Consider the following 9841-nt stretch of genomic DNA (forward strand, 5'->3'; position numbering starts at 1 on the left):
ACTGATTATAGTTCCTAATTGTGAAGTGTGTACTTTCAGAAAAAAGCCTCCAACAACCTGAACTACAATGCGCTGACAAATGTGAAGAAGGCGTGCCCTTAATATGCTTGCTGGCTGGCGCCTACGATAATAAAAGGTTGTGCTAGCACAAAATTTTAGAGTGCGCGCCTTCTTGACATATAGAAGTGCACTGTCGGTAAAGTGATTGTAAGCTGTTCTCTCAAATAACACGTCATAATGGGGAACAGGGGTCAATCAGCCCGTATGCATTCATCGAGCTCTCCACATTAACAAAAGCCACGATTTTTGCAATACATTTCTATCTATAATCTCGCTTGACAGCGAAAGCAGCCTTGTCGAAAAGATTGGCTTGTGCTCCTGAAATGAGAGTGCGCGCAAGCAGACGAGCTTTATTACATTTATTCCTAGTAGGGGTAGGGTGGCAATTAAGTGTCAGTTACTGATTCATGTTCCCGCCAAATGCAAAGTTCGATACACGGTGCCGTGGTTACCCATGCCAAAGCCTACCTTGCTTGTATGCCAACGCCTTTTGAAACGTCATTTAACGAACCTAATTTTGGCTGTGTAGCCATTTTCTCAATCTCAGTTCTCAGCAAGCGACATCCGCCTATACACGCATTCCAGCTGAGTCTAGTCATTTCAGTGTCTGCCGCAGGCGTTTCTGAAGCACCTGATTGGAAGAATAAATACTCAGGATCTGAACTCACGAAGCTTTACCTTGGTAAGAGCTGCTTGCTATTGTCCATCTGCCTTCGCCAATGTCCAACGTAACGATTGGCTGCGAGTACCTCTTACGCACAGTTCTGGCGTAAGATGTGCTTTGCGAATACTATGTGCACAAGTGAGGGACCACGCAAAGAGAATGTGCAGTTGGATCCACTTGCAATTACTAGATTGTTGGCCTTAAACAGCGCAGCTCCGACACATTTGGCCTAACCGCGCGAGAATCTTTCAGCGTATCACTCCTGTTTTGGTGATGCTATTCCACGTAAATTTTACATGACTGTCTGGAAGATCCATAGTACGTATTTTGGCAAGCCACAGGAACGCCCAACATCCCTCAAGTTCCTTGCGTGTCATGCGCAGCGTGATTCTCATGTCATATAGGGAGTAAGAAAAAAGAAATCAGGAATGCCTGCTTTAACTAGTATTTATTTTTTTGCTGGCATGCAACTGTTCTACAAGAGCCGTGTGGTCCGCTTTCGAAGCAGGACTCCAATGGCTCGATTGCTAGCGGGAGGCAGGCTTGCACTGAGCGTAGGCCGCCTTAATGCCAGTCGCCACAGTCTCCTGCGAAAAAAAGGCAAAAAATACAAAATACCGACGCATTTCCACATTAGTGGTGCCCATAGCCTTCTTTCAGCGTTTCTCAAGATTGCAGCTACACAAGACGTTGTTCAATCAATCCCCCTTTTAAAGTGTTCATATGGCGGGCCGCCAGCTGCATCTTGGGGCTCACCGCATAAAGCTGTTAGTATTTGATTTTCTAATTTCATTATTATTATTATTATTATTATTATTATTATTATTGTTATTATTATTATTATTATTATTATTATTATTATTATTATTATTATTATTATTATTATTATTATTATTATTATTATTATTATTATTATTATTATTATTATTATTATTATTATTATTATTATTATTATTATTATTCACAGAAAGGCACACCGTACAAATCAGGAACACTGGCACATAGATTTTAAATGTACAGGGCACTCTCTAAACGTCCTTACAAGCGTGACCATTCCATCTATATAGCACATCTGGAAGCTACTACTTCTGAAGATTCAATATCTTTCTGGAGACACGTTCGCGTACAGTCATCCAACAATAAGAAACAAGATATATATCTACTTAGCGGGGACAGCCAACCTGTTCCAGAGGTCGCGGTCGCCTTCGCCCTGCACTTCGGATCTGTGTACGGTGAAAGGTACAGTGACGGAGTTAGTGAGCTTTCCAGTCACCGTTCCCTGGACTCAAGTCTATCGGTCTCCGAGGGACTTGCCTTTAAGAGCATAAGAAGCCTAAAACCGTATTTCTTGTGTAGTCTTGATGACATTCCACCTGCTTTGATAAAGACGTACGTGGCCTTGCTTGTGCCAGTGCTTACTTGTGTTTTACAGCGAAGCTGTATATGCCTAGGCGAAGCACTCGTGGTCCGACCACAGAAACACCTGTAAGCTCATACCCCCTAAAGCAATGGCTCATACCCCCGTAAACGCGGCCTACCCATTACGATGACAGAATAAAAGTGAAATTCTACGCTGGAATAATGAGCGGCAGACGGAGCCAGCTGTGTAAGACGACGACGATCGAACCATTGCTGATCACGTCGTTTCTCTCTCGCAGCAGAGCGCGCGCGCAGCAGTCTCTCTCCGACTTCGCACTGGGATCGCCGCGCATCGTTCGTTTTGCCGAGGAGCAGCTGGCCTAGGAGCAACAGGGCCGAAAGCAGGAGCGGGAGAGATCTCGTCGGCGTCGCGCCAACGCCTCGGCAGAAGATCGGAGCCGCCATGCGGAGCGCAAGCGGCCAATGCTGCAGCTCGTGCGGCCGAGCTAGTTCGCGAAGCGGAGCTAAAGCGCCAACGTTACGCCGCCGACGCGGCGCCCGAGCGATCGCCAGCGGCGACGTCGGTCCGAGAATCCGGCGGTTCAGGCCCTCGAGGCAGAGAAGCGACAACGTCGACGTCTACATAAACACTGGGCCCGCACATTTCAGCTTCGCTGGTTTACCATGTGTACGGGGTGCATAAGCGGTGCTTTTTTGATTCTGCTTCAAAGACGAACACATTCCTAAAGGCTTGAAAAACAGCGCGAGCCGTCCCCGTCTTTAAGTCAGGTGTAAAAACTGCTGCGTGTAATTACAGGCCTATTGCTCTCCTATGCGCAACATCTGAATTATTCGAGTCAACTCTGCACTCAATAATTTCATCCTCTATTAAAAATACTATCATTCCTCAGCAGCATGGTGTGCTATCGCGACGCTCCGCAACTACCAACCTCGTTACGTTCAGGACGCATGCCTCTCAAACAATCTACACGGAAGGACAGCTGGATGTCATTTATTTTGACCCCAGTAAGGCGTTTGATATTGTATGCCACAATATACTCCTTCAAAAGTTGAAACAACTTGATCTGCACCACTCTGTCACAGCACTGATATGAAGCTACTTACGCGACCGGTACTGCTACGTTAGCGTAAATGGTCAGTCGTCAGAACTTTGACAGGTTACAAGTGGCATTCCTCAAGAATCTGTCCTGGGCCCTCTTCTTTTCTCGATCTTTATTAATAAACGACGTTTCGGCAGTCATTCAAAACTCTTAAGTTTTGTTATATGCTGACGACGCGAAACTTTTCCAAGTGAAAAAAAATGTTGATGATTGCGCCGCTCTTCAGAAGGACATTTCGAATTTTGCGTCATGGTTCGCTGGACACAAGCTGATCAAGAACGCATCAAAAACGAAAATGCAAACTTCAGGCGGAATACTAATAGGACCTTATTTCCCTATAGCGTTAAAGACGTTCTCCTCAAAAAATCTCGGCAAACAAAGGACCTCGGTGTGTACTCCCGTAGCCCTCTGAGTTTCTCGCCCCACGTTCAACAGACGAGGCAGTGTGCCCTTCGATCGCTCTGCACAGTATGTCGGGTGACAATAGACTTCAAACAACCTAGGCCACTTGTAACTTTCACAAGAGCGTATGCCTTCCAGTTCCTGAGTAAGCCTCCGTTGTTTGGGGTCAAATTGTGAACTTCTCGAAAGTGTGCAAAAAAAAGTTCACATCTATATATAAACATCGATTCTGTCAAAAGCCTTTTATCGCCATATAGCTAATACAGGCTCTCGACGTTACCTACCCTCACCTGGAGACGCAACAAATAACATATTCTTTTTCTCCACAAATGAATGCATGGAAAAGTCCACTGCTCGCACTTGCTTTCTAATGTGCGTTTTTACATTCCGCAGGAAAGCACGAGGAAGCAGCGCGCCTTCCAGCCTTCCGACTTTTGTGACCCTATATCTAGAGTGCAGGCGACATATAACGCCCATTCGTAGTGCCTGGATATCTCCACACCTTATTTTACTATCTTCCTGACGGCAGTTGCAGAGGAATTTCAGTAAGGGAGCAAGAACTCTCATATTGATTGTGTGTTCCGTCATTCTGTAATCCTTTCCCTTTTCTCCATTTTTGCTTTGTATTCTCTTGATGTGCACATTTTATGCTGTGTTAAAATCTGTATTCGCGAACGTATTAAATTTTTTTATGTGTGCGTGCGTGCGTATGTGTGTGTGGGATTGGACTGTTTTTCCTGTGCGTTGTTTTGCCGAGTGCTCCAGCACCAAGACCCTCGAGGTTGTTCCTGGGCACTTCTTTAAGCAAATTTGATTAATTAATTAATTGATTGATTATTATCACTCCAGGCTTGCCTGCCGTGTTAAATTAGTTTCACAAATAAGAAAAAAAGCTGCTCTCACAATATTTCTTACCTATACCTTTCTGCTATAATCTGAGAACACAACAAACTACAAATGCTTTTTCAGCAACATCACTTCCTCCGTTGTTTCTCCAACCTTTCTTTATAGCGACACGGGAAAGCAAAAGCCTGCTGCGATGTTGACCGAAGGTGCTATTGCCAGCAGGAGGGTGATTTGCGATTCACCAACACACAATAAATTCACTGTTTCAATGTTTCAATGTTTTACTGCAGAAAAAGAACCTATCTTCTAACAAAAATAATGAATTTAGGTAATAAGGGATGTGCACTTACCGAAAACACAGTGCTGATCATCTCGCCCTGCATGATGAAAAAAAAGCAGATTCAGCTTTATTAGTTGCGTTAGTTAACCCTTAAATAACGCTGATTTATGTTATCCTTAATGTTCAACAGAACACCTCGGTCAATATAGGGCATGATGCTTCAATTTACATGTGCCGGATTTCTTAAATACACGCGCTCGTATCTTGCATATTCCTGAAGCATGTCGAATGATCACTTCGAAAGCAACAATAAGGCTGGTATTACTCCTTGGCTGATGTACATCCAGCTCGCGTAACTACCCTACACAAAACAATGGCTACTTATATAATGGCCACTGTGTTGACTGGTAATTAGCACTCTCACTAAAGCATCTGCACTCGGTAGGCACACGAGACCTTTACGCAACAAAGGGGACAAAAGGGACAACAGGCTCCCTTGTCGAGGTTCCTTTGTTTCTCGCCACTCTTTCGTTACTCTGGTTGTGAAAAGATGCTGCAAACATTTTTGTTTAGAACATATGACAGCTTAGACACAATTTTCATTAGAAAAAGCATACCTATCCTCATCAGTAAAGACCCTATATTCAGTTTTCAATGTAAAGTGCACACGTTAAGTATATACGCCGAGAACAAAAGCTAAATTCTTCCAAGTACATCTGCGGAAGTGACTTTCGCATTTTTCAACAAGAACACACGGGTCCCCTTTCTGAGCTTACGAAAAAGCACAACCTCGGCACTAAAATCTGCGGGCTAGTCTCCAAACAAACTGAACTTTTGACGCCTGAGAACTTCATGCGCGTGCACTCACAAAGTCCATATCCGTCTCGCATTTGGCCTTAATAAGGTCAACCGCTTTGTCTCCTTTCTCGCCGAGCATCTCCAACGCTTTTGGCTTCACCTGCATTCAGAGTCAATGTTCCGGTGACCAAAAGACAAAAAGTCATTCATTCATTCATTCATTCATTCAGTGATTGAGTGAGTGAGGTGTACCTCCGGGGGTGCGCTGTCTGTCATGCAGCTTAGAACTCCCTTGATTTCGTCATTGCTCAGACCTGGAAAAAAAATAAAGCCTTACGTTAGGCATATCACGTGCCTAGTGAAGGGAGTAGCCCGCCTCTTGGGTGTCTTTATTTATTCAATGAAGTCTTCGACCATGGTAGTTGTAATGTTTGTAATGGTTGTAATGGTTGTAATGTTTTCACGAAGCAAAATATATACTTACGACATTCTACGAAATTTTGTAAACTAGAAGAGAATTCTCACACTCCTGTTGTTCAATATTTTTCTGCATTTTGCCCATCTAGGTCAAGTCAATTATTGCAGCACAAGAATCATGTACGACATCGTATCAGTGCGCAACCTCTTTTCCGAGCCACCGTATTGCCTTTCGATGACTTGTAGATATTTACAATCAGTACTAAAGCTCGAAATCAGAATCAGCTGCTTTCAATTGCTACATAAATGTAAGCGACAAAGCTACGCATACCATGCAAATATAAAAACGGAAACAAATAAAGTAGAACGACATAATAGGTTTTATAACGTAGGAGAGATGAGGAATGAAAGGAAGTTATTATTACAAAGGTAAAATACACAAGCTTAAACGACCGATTTTTTTTTACGTAGTTCATAATATTGTCACGTTGGCGGGACTATGGCGACATCGACAAGGTTGGTTATTCTTATGAACAAAGCGACGCAGGATTTTTAGGTGAATATACGCTATCGTGAACGTTGCGCTAGACTCTGCAAATATCCCGCAACTATATATCCAAAACGTTATGCCTCTCCAGTGGTCAGAGCATAACTGACTACGTTTGAAGTTGACACCAGAAAAATAGCAGCACTATTTGCGTTAAAGAAAGGAAGAAAGAAAGAAAGAGAGAGAAAGAAAGAAAGAAAGAAAAAAAGAAAGAAAGAAAGAAAGAAAGGCGCCTGATGCAGCAAGCATCGCGTTAGTCAGGCCAATTGAAAACTAAAGTTCCTCACCGTTGCAAAAAACTTGTGTAAGTATTCCAGTGGAATTTCCGCGCGGAAGTCACCGCAATTCTAACTTTGTGATGCAGATTATTGTGAAGTTTTAAATGATCGCAACATTGTTGGGATGAGAGAAATAGATGAACTTTATTTCTTAACGACTCTTAGTCCGAATCATGTAGACATTATGAACATTCATATACGATGGGAGAGCGAGCGACATCAAATTGTCGTTTTCAAAAGACGATGTCAGGGGCACATACGAATCCTTTTTCTATCGATATAGATCCGGACCGTTCAATTCTTGTAAGACCACGTGAACCGGATATTTTGAGCCGTATTTCTGTCACAATAAGGAAGCCAGAGGAACGGTGTTTAGCTCACGCTCAGAGCTTGTAGGTGGCTTGTATTGCTGGCTTAATTTTTAGAGCCAGGGGGTTGAGGGACACTAGAGGTAGTGTCGGCGCACCTATATGACCTTTTCTCGCTACTCGAAAGGTGCCCATGCAGCATATGCCAAACACGGTAATGCAACATGAAAAAGAGATAGCAAAGTATATTTTTAAGTATTTTCACTAAGTGTCTGATACCTATGGAAGAAAAAAAAGTATTGAGACAGCATAGCGAAATACGCGCTCAGCAATGCGAACACCGTGCCAGAAAAACATTACGATCCCCGCAAACCAGGCTTTCGTTAGGTACCGTTGACTATCTGAGTTCCATAATGTCCCCATCCATATTAAAGCCCCCAGCTGCACGTTAATCCCCAAGACTCCTGGCTATGCTGCAGTAGCCTCGCTCTGCGCCCGCGGAGACACATGTATTGCGAAGTGTGAACGTACGCGTTGCACAGAAACAGTTTAATGTGCAGTTCTCATCATGACCTTCGTTATATTACCCGCTTTTTTCCTCATAACTTATCTCTCTTTTCCCCCCAAACACCTTTCCCAGCGGGGAGTAGCAAGCCATAGGCATTTCGCAGAGGCCGACCTCCTTACTTTTCTGCCAGTTAAGATTTTCTCTCTCTCTCTCTCTTAATAATAAGTATAATAAATAAATTTTATACGACAATGATGATGCTGATGCATTGCTTACCGCACAGTTCCCTACCACTGGCAGCCTCAGCGAGGAAAGCTCCGGCGAGGACGAGTCCGCAGATGAGCAGAACCTTCATTTTAAGGTCGGAGGATGTCTGCTAGGAGACAACAACAAAGTCGCAGAGCAGCCGAAGGAGTGGTGCAGCGAACGGCTCAGTGGAACAACCGTCGCGTGCCCGGCTATATAAGCACGTCGCCTCTCGAGTGGCCTTGACCATGGCGCGTAGCACCCCGCCAAGCGTGAAACTGACGAGCCTTTCCGCCTTTCCCACTCGTCGCTAAACTATCTATCCGCAACAGTGCAAACGCCTCTCTCTTAAACGCCTCTGAACGTAATATAACGGGTAACAGCACGAGAAACCATCGGAAAACCGAATCCCCCTCTTTGTTTCTGGACCACAAGACGGGTACGCAACGGGAAACTTTTAACGTTGAAAGAACGCGCACTGCACAATTTGACCGAATATGACGCCCTACATAGTTGCAGTTTTTTGACGCGTCTTAATCACTCCTGTCACGCACTTTTTGCCCCGATCTGATGAGGCTCAAGAGAGACGCGTCTCCCAGGTGATCGTGACGTTTCACCTCCTGCGTCAGCAGTAATCTTTCTCGGGAGAGCCTGTTTCCTGTCATTGCAATAGCGTACGTATAGCACTAGCACGTGTTTTCCCGGCGTCCTTGGGGGCTCAGTGATGCATCGAGTTTAAATTTGGACGCAACTAGCGATATATTGTGCGCAAAGTACTGGCAGATATTCAAGCGATAAAAGATTATATGGGGCCACCTGATGCGCATCAACTTCAGGTGAAAAAAAGCTACGCAGGTCCAACGCGCATCTTGGAATCTATTTGAAGCGAAACTTTCGTGAAGAGGTTAATCAAACGCCGTAACTTTGCCCGTTTCATTCCTACGTCTTTGTGCTGAAGGAAACTGGCGCGCTCGCATGTGTGCTTGCACGCCTCTGCTTCGCAATGCGACCACACGGTGATCATTTCAAACAGCTAGTTGGCGTGTGTGCGGCAGAAGTATACGTGCAGTCGTGGCAGGTACTAAACAAAAATGTGGTTGTGACCTAATCGCTAGGGCATCGGGCTTCTGTGCTTAGTACCAAGGTTCGATTCCACCATCGTGCTCGTAATTCAATTGTGTTGTGCAGTGAACATTCAAGGTATGTGCTTTTATTATGGGAATTACCAGTAAGTAAATTTTCGTTGTTTTTTATATTTCTTTCTAATATGTGATATACCAAGTGTGGGCTTTTCTTCAGCTAATGTCGTAGGAAAGCTAAACATAGCTCCTAGAAGTCATGGGCATGGTTCGCATGATGTTTCCTCAATTGCTAAACTCTTTAGGTCGAGTGCAGTCCTTGCAGAAATCACTTATACATGCGTTAGAGAGCCTTAGAAGCAATTTTTCCGAACCGAGTATAATATGTTCTCGGTTTCCTGCAGCAGCTGAATGTGGCAGCTAGTTACCATCCGGAAAAAAATAAGGGTCATGTTATGGATGAGGTTCCGACAAAGTTTAAACGGTGTCTGTAAGTCTGTACACTTTCAGTATGCAAGTGACCGAAAGCGTTACACTGTCAATAAATGCAACGTTTTCTAGTGTCCCGAGAAAACTAAATGCGGCACCGCGTTTATATTTGGTGGAAACACGAGTTTTGGGGAGTTAGCTTCGCCAAAGGTGGCCTTGTCATCCTCGGCAGGTTAATTTTAACAGGTTAGTAGGGTGACGTCACGTGCGGTCGTTTTAGGTGGCAGCTGGATATAGAGGAAGAAACTGAAAAGAAAGTAAGCGCTGTCGCTTGAAGCCTATAAACGTGGTTTATAAGACGAGAGGACAAGAGCAGGATAGTGGAAGGAGCATATTTAGGATGAATGTGCTGCAAAAGTTCAAGGTTTGTGCAATAGTTGCGGACTTTGCAATTATTTACTGAAAAGTTGTTTGCTTCCTGGTTTCACACACGGCATGA

General features: G+C 44.2%; 1 protein-coding gene across 1 annotated transcript; it reads right to left on the reverse strand.

The window, feature by feature from the left end:
- Nucleotides 1-1153: 1153 nt before the first annotated feature.
- Nucleotides 1154-8034, reverse strand: LOC126537985 (uncharacterized). Its single transcript, XM_050185109.3, has 5 exons — nt 7865-8034; nt 5783-5844; nt 5601-5690; nt 4803-4829; nt 1154-1311 (listed from the first exon to the last, which is right to left on the reverse strand). Exons 1-5 carry the CDS (start codon nt 7941-7943, stop codon nt 1252-1254), a joined length of 318 nt encoding a protein of 105 aa, XP_050041066.2. The 5' UTR covers nt 7944-8034; the 3' UTR covers nt 1154-1251.
- Nucleotides 8035-9841: the final 1807 nt, after the last annotated feature.

Source organism: Dermacentor andersoni, chromosome 4 (genome assembly GCF_023375885.2).
Source record: "Dermacentor andersoni chromosome 4, qqDerAnde1_hic_scaffold, whole genome shotgun sequence".
NCBI lineage: Eukaryota > Metazoa > Arthropoda > Arachnida > Ixodida > Ixodidae > Dermacentor > Dermacentor andersoni.

Excerpts from the sequence above, each read along its gene's own strand:
- LOC126537985 (XM_050185109.3), bottom strand. The coding sequence starts at position 7,943 with ATGAAGGTTCTGCTCATCTGCGGACTCGTCCTCGCCGGAGCTTTCCTC. Across the intron at positions 4,830-5,600 it reads GCGAGACGGATATGGACTTT|GGCGAGATGATCAGCACTGT; the intron begins GTGAGTGCACGC and ends TTCATCATGCAG. Across the intron at positions 1,312-4,802 it reads TGATCAGCACTGTGTTTTCG|GAGACTGTGGCGACTGGCAT; the intron begins GTAAGTGCACAT and ends TTTTTTTCGCAG.